Here is a 26,491-nt window from a genome sequence, read left to right as displayed (position 1 = left end):
GACTTTGTCACCAGTAAGTAAATGGTAGATGGATTAATTAGACAAAATAAAATATTTACAAGTATAATTTATTTAAATTTGCTTTTCTTTCTCTAGGTGATACATCACATGCAACTGGATTATTCAAGCATCAGTTGTCAGGAAATTCTCCTGCTGGCACTTTATTTAGGTGGGAAGAGGATGAAATACCAAGGTTAGCCTCTGTTGTCAATGAAATGAAAACTTTATATATGTACATTTGTGATCAGTCACCAGTGGTCATCATAATTAAAACTTAACGTTTTACTACCTTGGGTCTTTTAAACGTTTATATTTAAAATGTATCAATAACATAACATGGAATCATGGGCTTCATGGACAGAGTGCCATGGTGAGGGCCATGGGGTGGCAGGAGTAAAGGCGCTTGCTGCCAGATCTGATGACCTGATTTGATCCCTGGGATCCCCATGGTGGAGGGAGAGAATGAACTCCTATAAACTTGTCTGACCTCCATGCACATGATGACACACACCTCCACACAGAGACACAGGTACACGAGACAGAATTAACTGTAATTTAAAAATAAATAAAAGACATTGCAGAAAGACATAGTTATTACCTAATTAATATCAAGAACCTGAAGTAGGTTGTTAAACTTTGCCATTATTGTTATCATGCAGTCTAAATTGAGGTTTTACAAGTTACCAAGTTACAAACTTAGTTATTATAAAATAGCAATTTTAAATTAAAGTAGCATATATTTTTAATAAAATAACTCTTTGGGTTTCTAAACATTGCATTATGGAAATAAGTACTTGACAAAATACAACTTGTTTCTTTTAACTATTTTGTTGATTATGCTTTTTGTTAAAGTTGTAGTATATTCCAGATGCTTAGATTTTTCTATCACAAAGCAGACACATAATCACCACCTTTCTCAACCATCAGTCAGTAGCATATCTCTATAAAGTTAATCTTACACAGATGATGTAGATTGTCCTACGTAACTTTGCCCACGGCTTTTTTGAGCCTCTTATTTTGGTTACTGTGGTGTTGGCACATGGGTATAGTTTTCTTCTTTTTAACTTCTTGTATTTATCCAATTTTTAAAAGGTTTAAATTACACTTATTTATTTGTTGTATACGTGCACACATGCACAGAAATTAGTACAATTTATGGGAGTCAGTTTTTTTTTTTTTTTTCCCTACCAGATAGATCCCCGAAACAGAACTCAGGTCATTAGGTTTGCTATCAAATGTTTTTACCCTGTGAGCCATATTGCTGGCCCTATTTTTTAAATTTATATTTCTTTTAATTTATATTTATGTAATTATTTGGTGAGTGTGTATATGCATATGTGTTATGGTGCAGTGTTGGGGCCATAAGACAAATGTCAGGTTGCATCTTTCCTTCTATATTATGAGATCTGGGGATCAAATTTAGGTTATAGTAGGTCTTCCTGCAAGCACTCTGCTGAGCCATCTCAGTAGCTCACTAATCTTTGTGGGGTTTGTCTGTTGGTTGGTTGGTTGGTTTGTGTGTGTGTGATAGTCAGGAATCCTTCTCACTCACTTTCCGTCTTGTTTCTTAGAAGCCTTTCACTGAATCTGAAACTTGCCAGTTAGGCTGAACAGCCCTGGAGTACATCCTCTCTTATTCCTCAGAGCTAGAATTACAGATTCAGGGTACCACATGAGCTTTTTACATGGATACTGGAGATCTGAACATAGATTCTCATGTTTGTGTGGCAAACATTTTACTGGGGTATCTCTCAGCCCAGCGACCCAATGATTCTTTTTTTTTTTTTTTTTTTAAGAAGCTTTGTGTGTTTATATGTGTGAAGAAGTGGGGTGGGGACATAGTATTCATTGATTTTATTTTTAATATATATTAAGAAAATGTATTGCCAGACAGTGGTTGTGCACACCTTTAATCTCAGCACTTAGGAGGCAGAGGCAAACAGATCTCCAGGTTCAAAACCTGATCTACCTAGTAAGTTTGAGGACAGCCAGGGCTACCAAAAACAATATAAAATGAAACAGAACTTTCTGGCCGAACTTAAGATGATCATGAAAATACTTGTTTTGAGTGATGGATACGACTTTATAATCCCAACACTCAGTAAGTTGAAGCACAAAGATTGGAAGTTTGAGGCTAAAGCTGGCTGTTTAGTAGAACCCTGCTGGATGAGCCAATCCAAAGGATCTTTTTTTCTGAGAGCTTATCTAATTGCCCTAGTTTACTTCGAGTTGCTGTGCTCAAAAGGAGCTTCGGAAGGAAAGGATCTATTTCACCTTACAGCTCAGTGCATGAAGGAAAGTCAGGGCAGGCCCTGGAGGCAGGAGTTTGGCTCTAGGGACTGAAGCAGAACCACAGAGGGTGCTGCCTGCTGCTCTGCTCTGTCTGGTTTCCTTAGCTTGTTTTTTATACAACCAAAGACCACCTGCCTAGAAGGGCCATTACCCACAGTAGATTAGGGCAGATATTTGGTCACCAGTTTGAGATGTAGTCTTGGTCACTTCTGGATTATAGCTTCTGTGTAATAATATTTGTATTACTGTACTATCCCTATCACAATGATTTTTAAAGGTTTTTAAGTAATAAGGGTAATCACTATCCATGAATTCTGCTCATTAATAACAGTTTGAAGCCTCATCCAATCATCTTCCTTCTTGTTAGGTCATAAAAGTATAATAAAGGACACTAGGATTAAAATTGCAATTTTACTATAACAGAAATTGAATTTTAGAATGTTTGTAAGAAGCCTCTTTTTTTGAAGTTCTACAAACTAAACTATAGGGAAAGATATAACTAGACAAACTAAGTTATACTCAGTGAAATTATTAACTCAATTAAACATAGATGACCTTCTCTTTAATACCTATGTATGTATGTATGTATGTATGTATAGGTAGTCTCATGGTATAGTCGTGGCTAGCTAGCCTGGAATTCACTATGTATACTCAAACTTGTAGCAGTCCTCCTGCCTCCTCTTCCCTCATGCTGAGATTACATATGTATACCACCACTCCTTGCTAGCTCCATGTGTTGTTGTTTGTTTTAGAGCCTGTTGTTTCCCCCAATGTTTATATAATCTGAAAATCTATGATTTCATTAAATATAAGTAAAAGATAATGTCAGACGTTTTCTCATAAACTAGTAGAATTGATTTGTCTCATTTCTCTTTCTAGTCTAGCATGTTCTTCTGGGTGCCTTTACAAAATACAGTGAATTATTTGATATCCTTTTATAAATGTTATTACATAGGCCATAGCAAATAACAAAGTTTTAAGAAGACGGGAGTGCCAAGTCAGGTGTTGTACTTTATTTTGTGTTTTAAGTGGAAGTGACCAGGTGCCGTGGTTCTCAGAGTCATAGTCTGAGAACAGGAAGTCCACTGTGTGTGTGTGTGTGTGTGTGTGTGTGTGTGTGTGTGTGTGTGTATGTGTGTGTGTGTGTGTGTGTGTGTGTGTGAGAGTGATGTCTCTGTAGGCTCATGAGACAGAATGGGTGTTGTGGTGATCAGAGGACATCTTAAGGAGTGAGTTTCTCCTACTGTTGCATGGATTTGTCTTCAAGATTGAACTCAGGCTGCCACACAAGTAAGGCAAGCTGAACCAACCTGTAGGTATTTTTAGAGTGTTTAAATTCTGTCTGCCTTGATTCTAATTAATTGATCTCTTGTATTCAGTCGTTAGAGGATACCTAGGAACAATCTGTAAGTTCCATTGTCATTTTTATCTAACTTTAATAACCAAAATGAATTTTCTGCATTTACTTAATGACTCAAAACTTTTAAATCATTTTTTTTCTACTGAAAATAATTTATTTTGAAAAGATTGTCCCCTCAAGAAATACTGCATGGAATTTCTGAATAGTTTTGTGATAAAGACAAAAAAGTTACAAATTTATTTTTTCTAGATATGGTGATACATACCTATAATCCAGGTCCCAGGCCAGCCTGGGCTATATGCTTAGCTAGACATTGTCTTTAAAAGCAACCACAAGACTTGGTGGTGTACATTTAATCCCAGCACTTGGAAGACAGAGACAGGCAGATCTCTGTGAATCTGAGGCCCACCTGGTCTGCACCATGGATTCCAGGATAGCCAGGGCTATGTAGAGAGACCTTGTCTCAAAAAGAATTTTTTTTTCTACTGTGAGATATTTTTTCAATGTTGCTGAGTCTTTTCCCCTAAAGTACCGCTCTTAGTAATGTTTATCTTTATCATAACTCCTCTATTTTTCAATATGATTCTTTCAAGTGTAAGAAGACAATTGTTAACTGAACTCTTCTGTCTAGCACTTAGTTCATGACAGCATGGCTTTGGTTCATGTATATGGGCAGGGAGGCCAGCCTACTTTGGGAATTCTGTTTTCCAAAACGGAAAGGGATATGTTATAATAGCTTAGCTTGCTATGTCCTTCTTTAGAATTGGCACAAAGGTAGGGGTGTGTGTGTGTGTGTGTGTGTGTGTGTGTGTGTGTGTGTGTGTGTGTTTTAACAAATTCACTTATTTGCTCTGTTTTGTGGTGGTGAGAGAACTGTAGAAGATGAGAGCCAGACCTCAGGCATTCCAGCAGACTTTCTTTTATGGAGCTATATGCTGCCAGCCGTGACAACTTAGTGTCTAATGTCCACCAAATTCTCTTTAGGAAAAGGCAATAGAAAATCAAAGTTTCTTAATGTTCACCTTAAAACCTTAAAAATCAATAAAAAGTTACTAAAATCTGCATCCCCTATTACAAGCAGTGTTTCTAATCTTTCATTTTCATTTAATAATCTCTCAGGCATGAAATATAAAGTTTGCAAGAGGAAAACTCGGATCTGCACAAGTTTCTATGCATTCTGGGAGGAATGGACAGTTACATGGTGTCATCCTCTTTTTCTTTTTAGTGCCTCTGCAGGAACTAAACAGTGTTTTCAGGTCAAAGAGTGTCAGTGAGAACAGTCTGTAGTTCTCATCAGAAGGAAGTCTTGTCACCTGTGCCAGCTGGAACTCACTGCTCGTGTGGCTATCTCTTCAGCAGTGGGAAGAATGTTAGTGCCTCCAGCTCAGCAGGGGCTGAGGACAGGAAGAGGGAATGTCACTTGCCAACCTGTCAGAATGCTCACCTCTCCTTATCTAAAAATCATGTGTGATTGCAGGGGAAAATATCCATGAGCAGCTTATTTTAAATATTTATGAATTTTAGTGAATCCTTGTGTTGTCTTAACTATGCTTAAGCCGGATCTACATTGCTAGATATTAAATATCCCTCACATATAAAATATGATGCTGAATATATGGATGGTAAATGGTATCCAGAGGTTATCATTATAATTTTTCTTGTCCTGTTGTTATTTCATACACATAGTATCATGACTATTCATGAATTCATTTAATATTCTCAGGTTTTCTCATTACTATCAAAGCATGAATTCGTACATAAGAAAATTCTCAGATCCCCAGCAATAACAACAACTTGGGAAGTTTGTGCTAATTACTATATTTATTGATATCCTTTCTTTACAGTTCTTTATTGCTGGAAGGTGTTGAACCTCTGAGTACATGTGAATTAGAAGTGGATGCTGTAGCTGCTGACATCTTAAATAGGTTGGACGTTGAGGGTATGCACATGATTATTCTTAATAAACATTTTTACTTGTAAAATGTACAGAGAAAGTAGAACAGAGGCGTTACTAGAGAAATAAGATACAGAAGGAGAAGGCAAGATATCTTGAAGTTTGCTCTTTGTTTATGGTGGGAGGTATGTTGGCTGCCTCTGTTGCATTGACAGAAATACGTGGGGAAGCCATCTTAAAGGTTGAGTTTCAAGGGTTTCAGTCCCTGGTCGTCTGGCTCCATAATTTCTAGGCCTATGGTAAGACAGGATGTCATGACAGACGGGCATGATGAGCAACGTTGTCTGCCTCGTGGAAGCTAATGATCAGAAAGGGATTGAGACAAGACATGTATCACAGACTGCAGCACCCCCTCTCCCAACAGCTCGTTCAGCTCTACAGTGAATGACTTCATTCACTGGTTACCTTAGTGCCCTTCAAGTCTACTCACTCTCACAGACAGCTGTCAGCCTGGGACCAAGCCTTCATCAGTGATTCTTTAGAGAATATTTCATATTTAATAATGACAATAGATAGTTATTTCTGTTGCTCACTTGTATTTCTTTTATATTACTATGTTTACCTAAATAGGAAATAGAAATAGGTGGCACTAAATACAATTAGCCAGTATAAAGTAATTTTACATACTCTGCCTTTTAATAATTTTATCTGCAGGTTATATGCCATGGATTGAACTTTAGACTCATCAATGTTTGAATTTTACTTACTTGGTATGGTTTTTTTTTTTTTTTTCAGTCAAAATAGAAAAATTAAAAAGGAAGCACCATGATAAACTTGGAATTGAGATAATTGTTCATAGCACACACCATGTTTTTCTTAAAAAATACTAATATTAGGCATGATAGTACATTCCTTTAATCCCAGCACTGAAATGACAGAAGCAGGCAGATCTCTATTGGGTCCCAGGTCAGCCTGGGTTACATAGAAGTTCTAGGCCAGTCAGGGATATGCAGCAAACTACCCCCTACCAAGTACTTACTAAAGTTTCAGCAGTCTATAGAGAAGAAATTTTCATTTTGACTCTTGTAGTATTGTTGTGATTACAGCTCAGATTGGTGGAAACCCTGGGCTGCAGGCCATATGGGAAGATGAAAAACAGCGGCGAAGAAACAGGAATGAAAGCTCTCAAATCAGCCAGCCTGAATCACAAGGTAAAAGCCTAACAATGCTCTGATGATATAAGTAAACACTCCTAATGGGAAAATAGACATTGAGTTTGCCCTCAGCACTAGATGTTGTGTCTTAAATTACCCTTAATCTTTCTATGTAAATCTCCTGTGGTCATTGCTATACAGCCAGTACATCTTTATAATTACCTCCAAAATACCACTTTATTATAGTCATCCCTTTGTCTCTGGGTGTGCTTGTTTCTCATGTGCTTCACCCTCCTGACACAACAGTTAGTTGTTCCCTTTCCATCCTCACATATAGTCCTGTTTTCTTTTTCCAAATAAGGTACTGAAAACCATGGATCCTCACTCAGGAACACCATTTTATTTGTTGGCCATGAAACACTGTCCTCTGAAATGTCATATAACCTCTCACCTTGATCATCATGTGCAGCTGAGGAAAATGTGCCTTCATAATTAAATGTTACTATACTCTGAATTTGAGGGCTTACAAACCATGTATATAGAACAAATTTAAAGATAAAACTTAACAGTGTAAAGGACAGCTCAGGAAAAAAAATGTTGTGATAAGTCTCTACTGAAGCCCTATTAAAAATTTGAATTTCACTGTAATATCTAAAGTGCCAAAAAAAGTATTGGTAAAATTTAAGTATTTATTAAGTATTAAGTATTGGTAAAAATTAAGTATATTAAGAAATGTATTTGACAAAGGAGGAAATTTCTACGTTCAGGATACATGATGTATTTATGGATAGAGAGCAATAGTTTTGTTGTTATTCTGTATGTTTTAGGTTATAATTATAGAACTTGAAGTGATAAGCTCTTAATTTCCTTGTTTAATAACCTTCATTTCTCTTTTGTTGATTCTATAACAGACTGCATTTAGGTGGTGGGGTATGAGTCAGGAGAAAGATAAATTGCTGTGATTTTCAAAGCTCCTTTAAGGAGAGAGGAAAATTATTTCATCCACTTGCTCTCTAATGCACTTTTTAATGTAAAGATTGCAGATTTGTGACACCAACAGAAAGTGAAAAAAAATTTCAGAAGAGACTTCAGGAAATTCTCAAACAGAATGACTTCTCAGTGTAAGTGGCTATTTATTAGCGACCTCAGCTAAATTCACTGCTTTGATAAATGGTCTGTTATAAAAGTTCTGTTTTAATGAAGCAGAGCATTGTCAGGATCCGTGGACTACAGCAATGGATCCCAAGAGTTCTCTGCTGAAGTAACACTGCACTCTGAGATTCTTTCTCCTGAGATGCTTCCATGTTCTCCAGCCAATATGATAGAAGTCCACAAAGACACGGAGCTGAGCAAAGGTAGGAATATCTGATTATCTTCTCAATTAAACAGAAATATACTAAAACAAACATTGTACTGGACACTTAGGTTAATATTTAGCTGTTTCCTTGTTTGTTTTTCTCCTCAGAAATAAATATGGATGTAGCAAAAACTATTTCCAGTTCTTCGACCCTTCCTAAATCTCTAAAGATAAACACTATAGTAAAGTTTCTATGAACTGTTATGATGAGCAATTGTGTGACAGTTTTTTATATATGTATGTCCTGTTGCCTAATGTTTCAAATTTTATACAGATGATGTCACTATTGGCATAAATTAAGTAACTAGCGTTTATACTCAAAAATGTGTTTTTAACCAGCTAATCGAGAAATAATTTGAATAACACAAATTCACTCACTTTAAGGACATAATTACTCCATAATCTAATTTTAGAAAATACCCATCAGCCTACAGGCTTCCTTATTGGCAGTCATGACCTTTCCCAGCTCTGGTTTCCCAAGCAGCCATTTTCTTAGACTTTTGTCTGTCTACATTCCTAAATATGTTGTATAAATGAAATCATACAATATGGATTTTTTTCTTCTATCACTTAGCAAATACTTTCAGGGTTTATGCTGTGGTAATTATCAATAATTCATTTCTCTTTAATAACCAGTTTTTATATTTGTTAATCCATTTACAAATTGGTAGATGTTTGAGTTGCTTTCACTTTTGATGGATTAAAAATAATGTTCACACAAACAATAAAACATGAAATTTAAAGTAAATGTATGAAAATTATAAAATATTGGAAATAGTAGCAAATAAACCAATTGCAAAGTAAGCCTTACTATAAAGTAATGCTTAAATAAGTATGATTTTATTTCTTTTCAGTAGACACCAGAGTATGGAATTTGTAGAGCATGTGGCAAATTTGTGGGTTTTTTTTTTTTTTTTTTTTTTTTTTTTTAATGAAGTGCCAAGTTGTCTCCATAGTGGGCACTCTGTTTTATGTTACTACCAGCATTGTGTAAGGGTTCTTATGATTCAGTGTTTTTGTTTAACACTTGGTATTATGTCTTTAATTTTTCTAGAATATATGAAATGCTATCTTACTGAAGCTTACTTTTTATTTCCCTCATTACTAACAGTGATTATCATCTTTTCACGTCAACATTTTCACTTTGAAATTTATCATTGATTGTTCATTTAAGCTGCTGACTGCTTTAATACTTACTGGTCTCTACACAAGTATTAGATTGTTTTTCACTTTTGCCCAGGGCTACGTCTGCCCCCTTAATGGCTTTGTGCAAAATTTTCTCTACAGAACACAAGTGAATAGTTGGCTGATAGGATGTGTGCAGAAACTATGCTTGTATACAGTTGGTAGGTAAGAAGGTAGCGAAGGCTCTGGTGATCGGTTTCCTTGCTTCAGATGGCGTGTGCTTAGGCAGGATGACCCTTGGTCACATTTAATAGATGGAAATACAGTACAAAGAATGTATCCTACTGTAGTTCTTTGAAGTGGAATTTTCTTATTTTAATCTTCATTTTCTGACTATCAGGAAGTTGGATCAATTAAAGGCCATTTCCCATTAGGAAATTTGTTTTAAAGAGTGTGTGTGTGTTGTGTGAGTACGTACGGGTGTCTGCAGAGACCAGAATAGGGAATTGGTTGCTAGGAGGTTGTGAACTGCCTGATGTTGTTGGGAGTGAACTCTGCAGGAGCATTAAGGATTTAACTGCAGAGCCATCTCTCAGGTCCTGGGCCCTTATATAAGACTTCCTGATACCTTGTAGATAAAAACCTTTTTTTATTTCTCCCTATCAAAGCTTATTCTATAGACAGCTCCCATTTTTAAGCTTATTTTATCCATCTTATTTCTTCCTTATGGTTTTTAATTCTGACATGTCTTCAATTTTAATGTCGTGTTTACCTGTGTGTTCTGATGGTGTAGGTTTTGTACTTGGTGTCTGACCCCTTCTCTATCCTGACGTAAGGAAAGTTTCCTAATGTAGTTATCCTAAGGCTTGTGTATGTTCTAGTTTGCTTCTGCCGCTGTCATAAATACTACAACCAAAAGCAACTCGGAGAAGGAGGGTTATTTCACCTCATGCTTCCAGGTAAGAGTCCATCAGTGAGGACAGTAAGGACAAGTACTCAAGCAGGCGTAGAGGCAAGAGTCATGGAGGAGAGCTGCTTACTGTAAGGCTTGCTTCCTCTGGCTTCCTCAGCTACCATTCCTACACATTAGGAGACCCCCTGCCTGCGGGTGGCATTTGCCCACGGTGGGATGGACCTTTCTACAGCAGTAAGCAATGGAGAACACATCCCTCAGACATGCCCCAGGGCAGTTTGATCCAGGCAGTTCCCAGTTGATATGTCCTCAGATCACTGTAAGTTGTGTTGACAGTTGAAGCTCACCAGGAGACTAAAACCCTTTCTTTCTACTGGACACATAAGCTTATCACTGTAGACCATAGCATTTTCTTTCTGGTTTATGTACAAGATCTTATATTATCATAATTTAAAGTAGTCTAACTTTTAAAGAATTCCAACCGTTTAAAAGTCCAAATTCTCTTTAAAAATCTCACTCTAGCCACCACAGTGTCTTAACTAGGGACACCTGTAAGAACAACAAAACTCACTATAAATCTTGGGTACAAAGAGGGAAGAACCATGACATAGTTAACAGTCAAATCAAAAACAAAATCCAATAATGTAAAAAGCTCCGTGTCCAACACCTGCAACCTCCTTGTGATCTTCTGGGTTCTGAAGGGTTGGATAATTCCACTTCTTTTTCTCTGCCATCCCTGGCACATGGGACATGTCTCAGAGACTCATGTTGGCTCCATGTTACACCTGTCATCTTGCTGGCAAGTGCCTTGGTCCTGGCATTTTTAGCGTGCTGGGACGTCCACTGCACCATCATCATCAATGGCCATTCTTGGCCTCTCCAGGGATTCCGAATCTGCCATGCAGTGCTAGGCTTGAGCTGCTTTCTGTGTCCTCGTCAATCTTGCACCTGACATATGCGTATTACCATGTGAAGGACGCTTAAGACTTCGGCACCAGTACCAGGTAGAGAGGACTTTCAGGTACCAGCTTGATACGCAGTCTTCCTCCACCACCACTACAACTTCCGTGTGCTGACCTGAGAGACACTTCCCGGAAGACTCATCCCAGTGGTGCTGATTACTTATCAGCCACAGCGGATTCTTCAGCCACAGCCAAGCAGCATCCACTGCTCCAGTAAAGCAGTTTTCTTTGCACTGATTCTTTTGTGTGTTTGTGATATTATAATTACATCGTTTCTCCCTTCCCTTCCTCCGTCCACACCTTCTGGTGAGCCCCTGCCTACACTTCTTCAAATTTATGTCCTCTTTTTTCTTCACTAATTGTTACTGCATATACATATATATGCATATTCCTAAATACAACCTTTTTAGTCTGTATAATGTATGTGTGTTTTCAGGGTTGACTGTTTGGTACTGAACAACCAGTTGGTGTGTTCTTCGCTGGGGAAAACCACCTCTCTTGCTTTCAGCTTTTCTCTGTTGCCCACAGTCCTTTGTATAGGATTGAGACCTTACACTTCTACAGATTCTTAATTAAAGTATAACACACAAATGGCCTCAGTGGATTTCTGGGGGGATTCCTAACTTTCCTCGGAAACGTCAAAAGCCATGTCTCCAGCGTCTGCATTTCTCTGCAGTTTTTACCTTCCAAGCTCACCATAGCTCATTACGTCTAGCGCTCACTGGCTCTTCCCTCCTAAAGCTCTGACTGCTTCCACCGTCCTCCATAGACCCAGCACACTCAGGCCCTTGACAGCAGCTCCCTGCTCTCGGACCAACATGTGTTCTAGGTTCAGATTGACTTTCTGTGTCTGTGATAAACAACTTGTGGAGACAGAGTTAGCTTCATTCCAGTGTCAGTTCATCACTGCTCAATGAAGAAGTCTGGGCAGGAACCTGGACGTATGAGCTGAGGCAGAGCCCACAGAGGAGCCCTTCCTTACTCCTAGGTCCTTGCTTAGCTTCCAGGAGTAGCACCACCCACAGTGGGTGGTGTCATTAAAAAAAAATGTTTCCAGATCAAGGCAGTTCCCCAGTTAACTCTGGGCTGTGTCAAGTTAGTAACTATTTTTTTCAATTAAGTTCTCTAATTCTTATATGAAAAAGAAAGCCCTAGTCATGCCATGCATTTATAGGACTCTATAAGTAGTCGTGCGAATATATTTATTAAGTAATCTTGTTATGCTCTAGATTCCCCACCATCATGTGTCCCTGTGGTCATTTCATACATCTCAGTTGTCCTTTATAAGACCTTGTCAGGACAGCTCTTCCTGTTGTCACCCTGAGAATTGTCTACTCTTGATCATGGAAAATAGCTTTCCAATAATAACTTCAGGGTCTCATGGTTATTCTTGTTTTATAGATTGGTTTAAGAAGGATTTTAACCTTTTTCATACCAGCTCATGTACAAACATGACAGAGTTATCATTTCACTTGCTCTTTTTCCCACAGCCTTCAATAGTTTTATAATTCTATTAATTTTTAATTGTTACAGTTATGAGCTTTATTTTTTAAAATTATGTAATTGCTGATATTTGTGAACTTCATTGGCCTTTGTGTATCAATTCTTTATCTAGAAACTTTTATTAGTACTAATAGTTCAGATGTAATTTTCTTAGGTTTTCATCACTGTCTGCAAAGTACTGTTTCCCTTCTCAAGCCCATTTTATCTCTCAGATCCTTAAAAGAATATCATTTCTTTTTGCCTGCTTTTGTGTCTGAGTAACACATGTGTGCAGTGCCCATGAAGGCCAGAAGAGGGCATCAGACCACTTGGAACTGGGCTTGTAGATGGTTTTGAGCTGTCATGTGGATGCTAGGAATAAAAGCTGAATCTTGTGAAAGACTAGCCAGTTCTTTTAATTTCTGAACCGTCTTTCCTAGCCCCTTCCCTCATATCCCATGGTCTGCAACATCATCGAGAGGGATGCAGGACAGAGATGTTGACAAGCAGGGCCTTCAATCCTAATGCTTCTCTTTTTTCTTTCCCTTTTCTTTTCTTGTCTCCTCTTCCTCCTCCTCCTCTACCTTTTCTTCCACCTCTTTCTCTTCCTCCTCTTCTTTTTTTGTTTTTTGTTTCTTTGAAGTTGTTTGTGGGTTTTGTTTGTTTGTTTGTTTTGTTTTGTTTTCAGCCTAGGCTAGCCTAGCACTTTCTATATAGACCAGACTGGTCTGGAATTAAAGTGGTCTTTCTGCCCCTGTCTCTTCAATGCTGGCGTTTCAGGTATAGATATATTTTAAAAATTTACCAAGACTGAAGTTTACATTGGATCATGGTAAATGTACTTTAATCAGGTTAGTAACCTTTGTTATTCTTATTTTGCTAGAAGTTGATGAATATTAAATTGAGATTTACTAAATTGTCTTCTGAATTTATTGAAATTAGTCTTTCTTTTATACTCTATTAATATGGTGGGTTAATTTTTTGAACATTAATTTATTTTTCTAATAGTTTTCTTCTATCAGTGAAAAATACCCATACTTTCCTCATTAAACAAGTTGTAAGGTTTCAACTTCTCTTTTGAGAATTGTCATTAAGTTGGGATCATCTGTCTCTTTTGGGTTTTTTAGATAAAACCACCCAGCCCCTCCAGATGCTGCCATTGTGTGAATGGGCTTTTTTTGTGAAGAAGCTATTTAACTCTGCTCTGACTTTCTTCTGTTCTGCTTTGAGTCTGATTTTATACCATTTTCTCCTAAGACATTATTCATTTTACCTGAGTTTTCCATGGTTTAGCATAAAGCTGTTCATAGTATTAATTTTTTCACCTGTAGAATTTCCCTTTCATTCTATTATACTGTGTGTTTATGCTTTCCCCATAGCTACTTTGATCATTGTTTGTAATTATCTATATCATTATTGGTTTCAAACTACCAGGATTTGTTTTTAACCAAATGCTTATTTTAGAAAGCTGTTGTCTGTGTTTTGATTATTTGTTTGTTTGTTTTGATTAAATACTCTGTCTTAGATCTGATATTTTGTAGTATATTGTATATAAAAATATTTTTTATTTAACCCTCTAAAAACTCAAAAGCATTTAAGTGTCAAGTCTAAATGTCTAAGCAAAACTATGTTTCCAGTTAGCTGCTGATTTTGTATGTGTAGTCAGTCTCTCCCCCCTCCCTTTAATATATGCTTTTTATCCCCATTCTCTCTCTTACTAGATTCTAACTTGGGGTTCATTTTGTCTGTGTTCATAAAATTACTGATTTTTACTGGGATTTAGACCCTCTATTACATGTTGAAAGAAACTTTTTCAGTAACAAATGGGAAGCTTTTGAAAAAAATACAATTAATGTAAAAAGGAATTTACTTGTTTTTGAACCACAGAGAATAAAAAACTTCATTGTTCAAGATCTGAGAGTGGGTCATACCTGCCTATATTCCCAGACTTAGAAATGGAAGCAGACTTATCAAAAGTTAAGATCATACCAAGTTAGGGGCCAGATGGGACTACAAGAGATCTTATCAGAAAACACAACAAGAACAGAAACACAAACACAGTGTGTGTCTCAGTACTGATTTCTATCAGAATACTATAACTATATGGGTGTGTGTGTGCATATATATATATATATATATATATATATATATATACACATATATACATATATATACATACATATATATGTATATATACATATATATATGTGTGTATATATATATGCCTCCCTCTGGGATTAAAGATGTGTGTTACAATGTCCAGCTTGCTTGTTTATTTTTACTTTTTAAAATACATGTGATTGATGATGATATTCTTTGGGCTTTTTATTGCATTTGTATTGCATTTTTATTTAGTATATTTTAGTAATATTTCAAAGTTTTAAGGTGAAGTTACATTGTAATATTCTATAATTTATACAAATTCTATATTATTTAAGCTGCTAAGTTTTAGAACTGAGGCATTGCCTTAATGCTCTTGTCTTCTTTGTCATCTTAAGGTAATACTAAACATAAAGTAGAAGAAGCACTTATTAATGAAGAAGCAATTTTGAACCTCATAGAAAATAGTCAGACTTTTCAGCCTTTGACTCAAAGACTGAGTGAGACACCAGTTTTCAGTAAGTAACAACACTACCTTAAACGTGTCATGTTTTAAAAGTAAGTTTCTGGGTTTTTGTTTTTTTTCCTTTGACTTGAAGAAGTGAACATTTCATATTTAATAAATGCTGAGTATAAAAATTGTATATCACATTAGATCAAGTAATTGTATGTTTTCTTGTTTTTCCTTAAAAAATAAATAAACAGCTGTGAAAGAAAATTTTTTTCTTGAACTATATTGGGTGAAAGCATGTTGCTTTAGGGGTAAAACAAATTTATTATTTTCTTTTTCTATTTTCTATATGTGTGGTATGCATACAAATTGTACATGTTTTAACATGTGTAAGGAAAAGCAGGGATGTGTGTACATGCATCTGGAGGCTCGAGAACAATGTCAGAAACATCCTTAATCGTTCTTCAACCTTACTCACTGAGATAAGAGTCCGTCAAGCCCACAGATCATTGACAGGGCTCGTCTTGATAGCCAGCATGGTGTGGAATCCCCTTCTCCACCTCCAGAGCAAGAAATGCAGGGGGCTGCTCTGCCCTCCTGTGTTTATCAGGGTTCTTGAGGATTTGAACTGTGGTCCTTACACTTGCAGAGTAAGTGTACATTAACTACTGAGCCAGCTCCCCAGCAACCAAACACTCATTTTAAACAGTATCCAAATGAAACAGAGTAACAAAATGGTGGCTGCTTTGCTGTAGTGTGAGGCAGTTGAGCTGTAAGTCATGACTTCTGAAGAAGCACAGTGCACTGCAGTGTTCTCTGAGTGTTCTTTTACCCCCTTCATGCACTTCAGCCCTCAACATTTATACATTATGCTTCTCAGTTTCCTTGGTATCATCAACATTATGCTGCTGCTTCATTTGTCCTTTTAAGTTTTTATATTGTGTATTTGAATTCTTTATATATTCTTGGTATCAATCCCATTATATAAATTACTTAATTGAAAAGATATTTTCAGAAATGCTAATGTGGAAAAAAAATGGAGATTCCCAACATCAACCTTAGACCTCTACATGCACATGCGTAGGCATCTGCAGACATATTTGCACCCATACCATGCACGAACACACAAAAGAGAAAAAATGTATATATGTAATGAAAGCAGGTGTGCCAGTTGATTGGGGGGAGGCAATGGGAGGAAGGTAGAAAAGGAAGAAAAGGTAACTGAAGCATAGTGAAGTGTATGAATCTATCAAAATGACTGAATGAAGCCATCAGTCCATATGCTGATGCATATAGTAGAAGTAAAAAGTATAAAACCATCAAATTACTTTCAATTTTCTTGCATATGCATGTGGTAGAGGAATTAATGGGTTATGTAGTGTGGATATAGGGGAAAAGTAAACTCAGTTTCTCCTTTATTCCTTACCACAACAGTCAACACAGAACATGTCTGTGACTGGATATCTAGGCATTTCCCACATGCCAAGCAAGCAGTCAGTTTTGGATTGGATATCTCCTTTATGTTCTCTAATTCAATTTTATTCTAACCCTCATCAACCTGGAGACTATATCAGATTCCACAGGTGAGGGCTCCCATACCCTCAGGCTCAATACATTAGGTTGAGCAGATCACGGAACTAGGACAAGCAGACTTATTACTGAATTAGTTAAAGGCTATTACAAAGGTTACCAATAACAGCCAGAATCAATGAGTAAGGCAAGGGATAGGAGAAGATGCACAGAGCTCCCATGTCCTATTTGTCTGTGCTAGCCTCCAGGAACATAACTCTCCGTGTGTGTGTGTGTGTGTGTGTGTGTGTGTGTGTGTGTGTGGTGGTGGTGGTGGTGGTGGTGGTGGTGGTGGTGGTGGTGGTGGTTATTTAAACTTTCTGAAATGTATATATTGTACACTGAATATATCCTCCTCATTCTTGGTAATTCCTTTTCCTCCTCTCCCCTTCCCTCCTCTTAAATCCTCCCTTAGTCCATTTAGACCAGCAGTTCTCAACCTGTGGGTCACAAGCCCTTTGAGGTTGAATGACCCTCTTACAGGAGTCACAGCATGAGGAGCTGTGTAGAAGGGTTGCAGTACTAGGAAGGCTGAAAGCCGCTTCTATTTTCACTTTGTGTGTGTGTGTGTGTGTGTGTGTGTGTGTGTGAGAGAGAGAGAGAGAGAGAGAGAGAGAGAGAGAGAGAGAGAGAGAGAGAAGGGGGAGTGAGGGAGGAGGGAAGATTTTAGATTTTATGTACCTGTATAAATCTGGGAACCACAAATGAAGGAAAATGTGCAGTATTTTGGGTTTGTGAAGTTTCATTATGTGGGCATGACTCATTGACCAGTATAATTAAGCCAACTATCAGCTGCTCTGACTACCTGAAGGTTGGGGGATGGGACTGAGAATCAGCTCTTATCTTGCCTTTCTCTTTCTGGTTGTCAGTACCCGTTCTGTCCTATTTAGTATATTAAAAGACACCGATTACAGGGATTTTCGATGTGTGCCAGAAATCCAGACATTTTCAACCTGAGCAGTAGTAAATTAAGGTCCAGCTTCATCACAGCCTCGGCAGTCCTTGATACTATGTGACTTTGTCACTTTAAGGATCTTAGCATATATAGTATGGTTTCATAAAAATTGAACTATTAACTTTTTAAAAGCAGTCTTATATATCTCAACTAGATTTTATTTGACTATCCTGTGAGTTTAGTTGAAATAAAAGTTAAAATGTTTACATGTGTCTTTCTTATACTTAATTAGTTATTATTGCTTTGAGTATATTTTATTTTGAACACTCACGGCCATATTTTCTTTAGTGCTCTTCATACCTAGGTAAGCCTGGAAAAATCCTTAAAAGCACCGGTCCCTGAGTCTTGCCCTCAGACGTTCTCATAATAGATGAGAGTTGGAATCTGAAAATCTTCTTTTAAATAGTCACTAAGTTCTTGTCGTTCAGATGGTGGGAGGCACTGCTTTTGATAAGAGCTACAGCATTAACACCTTTAGTGTTAATTCCTTTAGCGTGTGTCAGCACCCATTACACTGTTTTGGGATCAGTCTCAATTGTTAGAGCATTTAGAAACCTTATGCTATTTTTGGTGATTGATTTGCTTGTTTTATAGTGGACAGTAGTCCTGATGAGTCGCTGGTTCATCTTCTTGCTGGTTTGGAAAGTGATGGATATCAAGGAGAAAAGAATAGGATGCCATTACCATGTCACCCCTTTGGAGAATCTCAAAACCCCCAAAATAGTGACGATGAAGAGAACGCACCACAGATTGAGAAGGAGGAGATGGAGCTTAGTGTGGTGATGTCCCAGAGATGGGACAGTGATATTGAAGAACATTGTGCCAAAAAGAGGTGATTTCTCTTAAAAGTTATTTCAGTTACTCTAACACGTACCTTTTCTCATTGCTGCACTTCATTAAACACTTGTTATTATCATACTGTAAAATGCCCCATGAACTAAATTGACTTTCAAAATCCCCTTTAAATAATGACTTTTTTCATGTAGCGTATATTTAATATTCTAAGAAATACCATGTTCTGCTACATTTAAAAAACTAACCTAGCAACCATGTGTTTTATATACAGTACTGACGTGTGTGAGGACAAATGGGAAACACTGAAATTCCTCCTTACCACAGAACTCGGGAAGTGTCATCCCCCTGAGAGTAACTGTTAATGGAGCCAAGTAGCCCTGTGCAGATTCTGTTTATGTTTATAATGAGTATATATAATGTAGAATATATATATTAAGGGGAACCCATTGGATTGGCTTACAGGATTTAAGACAACAATGGCTGTCGTACAGTGGAGAAGCCAAGAGTCTGGTAGTCACTCAATCTATGAGGCTGATGTCTCAGCAGCCCCATTCTGTGGTTGAATGCCAGGGGGCTTCCTGGACACTCTACATTGGAATTCCAGAGACATCATTTCTAGTATTGGTGAAGGAATGCCACAGCAATGGGATGGATGGACATGCCAGAAACAGTGAGGGCAAGCAGGCCAAAAGCAAGTTCTCCTCCATATCTGGGCTGCCACCAGAGGGTGCTGCCCACATTTAAGGTGGGACTTCCTGCTTCAAATAATCTGATCAGGAAAATCCTTCACAGGATGGCCCAGAGATACACGTTTCAGTGGATTCCCAGTCAGGTTGGCAACCAAGATTAGCCATCGTGAGTGGCACTGTGGTTAGCTGAGCAGCCTCTGTGGGCCTGAGTCTGCCTCCAAAACTCAAAATATTTCATAACCATATTAGAGAGCTTGAATAATAGAAACACAGAAAGAAATTTCTTAAGTGTTTATTAAATGTTGTTTGCCATGTGTATCACTGTTTAAGAAGACAGAAAATAAAGGGAAAGAAAGGGAAAACTAGAAAGATCCAGTGAACACTATCATTTAAAGAACATTTGAATAGAGACTGTTTGGTCTAATTAGGTAACTAAGGGAGAAATGACCAACATTTTTATATTGAAGATTAACACGTAAAAAATGGCACATATCCATTTCTTATGTGACAGAGGATAAAGCATGAATACAGCACTGAAATTGAAAATATTCATGTGATTGTGATATCAAAAAACAATTAGCTACTAAGAGAGTTGGTAATAGGGTTATCCTGTGAGACAAGACAGCAAGCTCCTGATGCAGAGAATATGATAACAAAGATTGTATCATTTATTAAAAATAAGATTTTTACATCAGATAGCAAATTTGATTAAAGTCATTAGATGATGTCTGATGTAGTATTTCTTCCAGCATATAATGGTGATTTTTATGGCAAATTGAAGTTGTAAAAGGGGGAAATTATTCTGTATATAATAAAGAGATATTTTCAAGCAACTGAGGCCAGAGAGAATATGTTGGGTATAGAAAGAAAGACTTTGGGCATATATATAGGAGTGAAAGTGTCAGACTAACATAAATATGGGATAGAACTTAGAGAATCTAAACCTCAATTCATCTCAAACTTTCAGTAACCTTGCAGCTCCGTTACCATATTGTCATCGAGCCCTTATTAGGTCATTGCTACTTTCTCTTGAGAAATCTCTTGAGATTTGAATGCCCCATCTCACCTTTCTTGATTTTCATTTCATAGTTTAATGATCCCTGTATAAACTCCTTAAAATATATTAGGATGTTACATTTTTAGAAGTCACCTAATTGTCATTTGTGTATATCCTATCCACAGATAGTTTAAGGGGAGAACATGAGCAAGCGCATGCCTAGATAGGATAATAATCTAAGACGCTGTGGCTGGGATGTAAGAATCATATGCTGGGCAGTGGCAGCTCAGGCTCTTAGTCCTAGCCCTCGGGAGGCAAAGAGAGATGGATCTCTATGAGTTTGAGGCCAGCTTGGTCTGCATAGTGAGTTCCCAAAAAGCCAGGGAAACACTATCTTGGCAAAGAGAAAGGAAGGAAGGAAGGAAGGAAGGAAGGAAGGAAGGAAGGAAGGAAGGAAGGAAGGAAGGAAGGCAGGCAGGCAGGCAGGCAGGCAGACCATGATGCCTTCTGCATCACATGAATGAGATTATAAATCCTGTTTATAGTAACTTTTTGCAGGTCCTGTAGCAGTGCATGTTAATAAAGCAAAATAAACCTGGTTTTTTAAAAAAATGGTACTTTTATATCTTTATATTTTTCACTGTCATAGTCAAGTCAGAAAATTTGCATCTAAGATGCACCTTTTTCTTTTAAGATCTTATTTACTTTTATTTTATGTATATGAGTGTTTGCTTGCATGTGTATCTGTCCATCACGTGCCTACAGAAACAAAAGAGGGTATTAGATGCCCTGAAACTGGAGTTACAGACAGTTGTGAGCTACCATGTGGATGCTGGGACTGAACCTAGAGCCCAGTGTGTTTAACTGCTAGGTCATCTCTCCAGCCCCAGATGTGCTGTTTTCTAATGACCGTACTCACCAGTGAGTTGTAATGTCCTCTAGGTCACTGTGCAGAAATGTCCACAGAAGTTCTACTGAAGAAGATGACTCATCCTCAGAAGAGGAAATGGAGTGGACTGATAATAGTTTGCTTTTTGCCAATCTCTCTATACCTCAGTTAGATGGAACTGCAGATGAAAATAGTGGTAAGAAAACAAACCTATTGTATTTGGTTATTTAGTGACTCAAAATGTATTTTACTTGTGACATATTTGTGTTGTCTTTAAGTAATTATAATTTGTCTTTAAGTGACTACAATTTAAATGACTATATATTGTGTTTTTCTATAAGTGACTATAGCTGTGTGATTGCTTATGCTAAAGAGGGTAGGATATTTGTGAGTTGCTTGGTTGAAACTCTGGAAATTTTATTCACTTTATTGTATCATTGAAGTAGCACACGAAACTAAGAAATATGCTAACATGAGGCAGCATATTATTTTATGAAAAAAACTTAAATATGATAGTATTTTCCCATATTCCTTAAAGCTACTATAACATTTTTCTGATCCAAAGAATATATGTTTAAAATAATGACTACTATGGTCTCTTGATTGTTTAGATTCTATAATTTCTTTTTGTCAAGTAACTGTTTTAGACATATAAACTTAATATAAATTCTTCCTTAAGAAATTAATACTGTGAATGAGTACCTTCTTTTTTTCCCCTCTGATTTTAGACAATCCATTAAACAATGAAAATTCCAGAACCCACTCTTCTGTGATTGCAACAAGCAAGCTATCAGTAAGACCCTCCATCTTTCACAAAGATGCTGCTACATTGGAACCTCCATCTTCTGCTAAGATTACCTTTCAGTGTAAACACACAAGTGCCCTTTCTTCCCATGTTTTAAACAAAGATGATTTAACTGAAGACCTTTCACAACCAAACAGTACAGAAAAAGTTCGAGATAATTCAGTCACTTTTACAAAGGAAAGTCCTTACTCCATGAAATACTCCAGCTCTTTAAGTAGTACTGTTCATTCAGATAATTCTCATAAGGAGATTTGTAAGAAAGACAAATCTTTGCCAGTTTCTTCCTGTGAAAGTAGTGTTTTTGATTATGAAGAAGATATCCCATCTGTTACAAGACAAGTACCAAGTAGAAAGTACTTGAACATGAGAAAGATTGAAAAGGATGCCTCTTTCATGCATGTGAACCGTCACACTAGTGAGAATTCATTGGGAAAAAACTCTTTCAACTTTGCTGACTTAAATCATTCCAAAAACAAATCGCCCTCTGAAGGAAAGGGAAACAGCACATCTATCAATAGTGTATTTCCCTGTTCACTAGCAGAAAACTGTGACTTGCTGCCATCTTCAGGGGAGAACAGAAGTGTGGCTCATTCTCTCGATAGCATCACTGATGAGAGTGGACTAAACAAACTTAAAATCAGATATGAAGAATTCCAAGAGCATAAAATGGAAAAGCCAAGTCTCAGCCAGCAAGCAGCACATTATATGTTTTTCCCTAGTGTTGTTCTTTCTAATTGTCTCACTAGGCCACAGAAACTCTCTCCTGTCACATACAAACTACAACCTACCAATAAACCTTCCCGATTAAAATTGAATAAAAAGAAGTTAATAGGTCTTCAGGAAACTTCTACCAAAAGTAGTGAAACTGGAGCCACAAAAGACAGTTGTACGCATAACAATCTGTACAGCAGTACTTCCGAGAAGGACAATGGATTGAGTAGTGACTTGATTAAAGCTACTCAAGGGACATTTGAAAATAAAACACCTACAGAACATTTTATAGACTGTCATTTTGGAGATGGATCTTTAGAAGCTGAACAGTCTTTTGGACTATATGGAAATAAATATACTCTTAGAGCCAAACGCAAGGTGAATTATGAAACAGAAGATAGTGAGTCAAGTTTTGTAACACAAAACTCAAAAATTAGCCTACCTCATCCCATGGAAATTGGTGAAAATTTAGATGGAACTCTCAAATCCCGAAAACGAAGAAAAATGTCTAAAAAGCTGCCCCCTGTCATTATAAAGTATATTATTATTAATAGATTTAGAGGGAGAAAAAATATGCTTGTGAAGCTAGGTAAAATAGATTCTAAAGAAAAACAAGTAATATTAACTGAGGAAAAAATGGAACTTTATAAGAAGCTTGCACCTTTGAAGGATTTCTGGCCAAAAGTTCCTGACTCCCCTGCAACCAAATATCCCATTTATCCACTAACACCAAAGAAGAGTCACAGAAGGAAGTCAAAACATAAATCTGCTAAGAAAAAACCTGGGAAGCAACACAGAACAAATAGTGAGAATATTAAAAGAACTTTATCTTTCAGAAAGAAACGGACACATGCTGTTCTTTCTCCCCCCACCCCATCATACATTGCTGAAACCGAAGACTGTGACTTGAATTATAGTGATGTCATGTCAAAGCTAGGCTTTCTTTCTGAGAGAAGCACAAGCCCTATCAATTCTTCTCCACCTCGCTGCTGGTCTCCCACAGACCCTAGAGCTGAAGAAATGATGGCTGCTGCAGAAAAGGAATCAATGCTCTTTAAGGGTCCTAGTGGATATAACACTAAGTCTGTTAGTCCTCGAGTGGGAAAAGCTAGTCGAGCAAGAGCACAGGTTAAGAAGTCAAAAGCAAGACTTGCCAACTCCTCTGTAGTTACTAACAAAAGAAACAAACGGAATCAGACAACTAAACTAGTGGATGATGGAAAGAAGAAACCAAGAGCAAAGCAGAAACAGAGAGCCAATGAGAAAGGTCTGTCAAGGAAGCATGCAATACCTGCAATACCTGCAATACCTGCAATACCTACGGACGAAAAGGTGAAACCACATTCTGAGGCTGAGCTCACACCAAACCACCGGAGTGTGGCTGAGCTCACGAGTAGTACTGGCGCTCAAGCACTTTCTAAACAGAAGGAGACGTCACCGACAGGCGCTGCCATGGACCATCCACTTCCTCCTTCCCAACCCACTGGAATTAATGCACAACAGCGGCTGTCTAGCTGCTTTCCCTCTTTCTTAGAAAGCAAGAAGTCTGTAGATTTGCGAACATTCCCCATCTCAAGAGATGATTCACATTCTTCTGTTTATAGTTCTATAGGACCTGGAATCTCAAAAATTAATATTCAGAGATCTCATAATCAAAGTGCTGTGTTTACTCGAAAGGAAACAACCTTGATTCAAAAAAGCATATTTGACCTTTCTAACCATTTGTCTCAGGTAGCACAGAGTACACAAGTGTGTTCAGGTATAATATCTCCAAAGACAGAGGAGAGTTCAAATGCACAAAAAAACTGTGGGTCATCTACGGGAAAGTTAAATGAGTATCGCAGCTCTCTAGAATCAAAGCCAGAACAAATCTGTGCCCCTAATTTTTTGCACTGCAAAGACAGTCAGCAGCAGACTGTGAGTGTGTCAGAACAGTCAAAACACAGTGACACTTGTTCTCCGGGAAATGCAGCTTCTGAGGAGAGCCAGACACCTAATTGTTTTGTAACTTCTTTGAGAAGTCCCATCAAACAAATAGCCTGGGAGCAGAAACAGAGGGGCTTTATTTTAGATATGTCAAATTTTAAGCCTGAAAAGGTAAAACAAAGGTCATTGTCAGAAGCAATTTCACAAACCAAAGCACTGTCTCAATGTAAAAATCAAAATGTGTCAACACCTTCAGTATTTGGTGAAGGACAATCTGGGCTAGCTGTTCTAAAAGAACTGTTACAAAAAAGACAACAGAAAGCACAAAGTACAAATGTCGTACAAGACTCAGCCTCTGCTCATCAGCCAGATAAGAATGTTTCTGTTTCTAATGAGCATAAGAAAGCAAATAAACGAACACGACCAGTGACTTCTCCAAGAAAGCCTCGAACTCCCAGAAGAACAAAACCTAAGGAACAAACCCCCAGACGTCTGAAAGTAGACCCTCTAAACCTACAGACCTCTGGCCACTTGGATAATTCCCTATCAGATGACAGTCCCATCCTTTTCTCAGATCCAGGTTTTGAAAGTTGTTACTCACTTGAAGATAGCCTGTCTCCTGAACACAATTATAATTTTGATATCAACACAATTGGTCAGACTGGATTTTGTAGCTTTTACTCTGGCAGTCAGTTTGTTCCAGCTGATCAGAATTTGCCACAGAAGTTTCTAAGTGATGCTGTTCAGGATCTTTTCCCAGGACAAGCTATAGAAAAGAATGAGCTTCTAAGTCATGACAAACAGAGTTGTAGTGAGGAAAAGCATCATGTGTCTGACTCAAGCCCATGGATTAGAGCAAGTACTTTAAACCCAGAACTTTTTGAAAAAGTGGCTATAGATAACAATGAGATTCATCGGCACAGCCAGTGGAAAAATAACTTTCATCCTCTGACATCTCATTCTAACTCAATAATGGAGTCTTTCTGTGTCCAACAAGCAGAGAACTGTCTAACCGAAAAATCAAGACTGAATAGGAGTTCAGTGAGTAAGGAGGTGTTTCTCAGTCTCCCACAGGCAAGCAGCTCAGACTGGATTCAAGGCCATAACCGAAAAGAAACAGAACAGTCTCTAGACTCTGCTAATACCTCTTTTACAACCATACTTTCCTCCCCTGATGGAGAACTTGTAGATGCAGCTTCTGAAGATTTAGAATTGTATGTTTCAAGAAACAATGATGTGTTGACACCAACTCCTGATAGTTCACCAAGGTCTACCAGTTCTCCCTTACAATCTAAAAATGGCAGTTTTACTCCTCGAACTGCTCACATTCTGAAACCACTTATGTCCCCACCAAGTAGGGAAGAAATTGTGGCAACTTTGCTAGATCATGATCTTTCAGAAGCTATATATCAGGAACCGTTTTGCAGCAATCCTTCGGATGTGCCAGAAAAGCCCAGGTAATCAGAATTAATCCTCTCCCCCTTGGGTCACTTTGAATAATTTTTATTTCTATAACATTTCATAACTGATTGCTCATTTTCTAGCTGTGATACTGCATTTTTAAGAACAGTGAAGAAAATTATTTGTAATTATAGTCTGATTAAGCACATTCACAAACTAGAAAACTGCACCTAGAGAAATTAAGTTGATGACTCTTAGATTTGAATTTACTAGTACTTAACTCCATGTCTCCATTGATGATTAGAGGAGCAAAGGATCACTTTGACATGTTTCAGAATTTAAAAGAATGTCAAAATACCTCGATGTATTGCAGGAGGAGGTGGGAGGAAGGGACAGGATGAAGAGACTATGTATGTATATGAAAATTTGAGGTTGAGAACTGAACCCAGGGCTTCACCTCATAGGCAAACACTACCCTACTATGATCATTTTTGAAATGGAAGCTTTACTCTATATTTTTATATAATCTCTGTGTGTGTGTGTGTGTGTGTGTGTGTGTGTGTGTGTGTAAGCGTGTAAGCATGTGCATTTCACAAGTATGGAGGTCAGAGGACAACTTGTGGAGATCAAGTCCCACCTTTCACCATGTGGGATTTGGGGAATC

The 26,491-nt window shown here is 37.6% G+C and overlaps 1 protein-coding gene across 6 annotated transcripts in view; it reads left to right on the top strand.

Annotated features, from left to right (window-relative positions):
• The window catches only part of Rev3l (REV3 like, DNA directed polymerase zeta catalytic subunit), a 157,674-nt gene that overhangs the window by 76,400 nt on the left and 54,783 nt on the right, over nucleotides 1-26,491 (top strand). For 5 of the 6 annotated variants that reach the window (XR_013105471.1, XR_013105470.1, XM_076917128.1 and 2 more), the window contains 9 exons: nucleotides 97-193; nucleotides 5,497-5,591; nucleotides 6,653-6,757; nucleotides 7,737-7,821; nucleotides 7,904-8,055; nucleotides 15,038-15,157; nucleotides 18,209-18,446; nucleotides 21,038-21,180; nucleotides 21,713-25,883. Coding sequence is in view for 4 of the 6 variants with exons in the window: in XM_076917128.1 (XP_076773243.1) it covers nucleotides 97-193; nucleotides 5,497-5,591; nucleotides 6,653-6,757; nucleotides 7,737-7,821; nucleotides 7,904-8,055; nucleotides 15,038-15,157; nucleotides 18,209-18,446; nucleotides 21,038-21,180; nucleotides 21,713-25,883 (5,206 nt within the window). In the remaining 2 variants the exon portion in view is untranslated. The remainder of the gene's footprint in view (nucleotides 1-96; nucleotides 194-5,496; nucleotides 5,592-6,652; nucleotides 6,758-7,736; nucleotides 7,822-7,903; nucleotides 8,056-15,037; nucleotides 15,158-18,208; nucleotides 18,447-21,037; nucleotides 21,181-21,712; nucleotides 25,884-26,491) is intronic. The other variant, XM_034524021.2, reaches the window with a different exon arrangement.

Source organism: Arvicanthis niloticus, chromosome 20, assembly GCF_011762505.2.
Source record: "Arvicanthis niloticus isolate mArvNil1 chromosome 20, mArvNil1.pat.X, whole genome shotgun sequence".
Classification (NCBI taxonomy): domain Eukaryota; kingdom Metazoa; phylum Chordata; class Mammalia; order Rodentia; family Muridae; genus Arvicanthis; species Arvicanthis niloticus.
The sequence above is the reverse complement of the archived record's forward strand: the minus strand, read 5'-3'. Positions and strand labels throughout refer to the sequence as shown.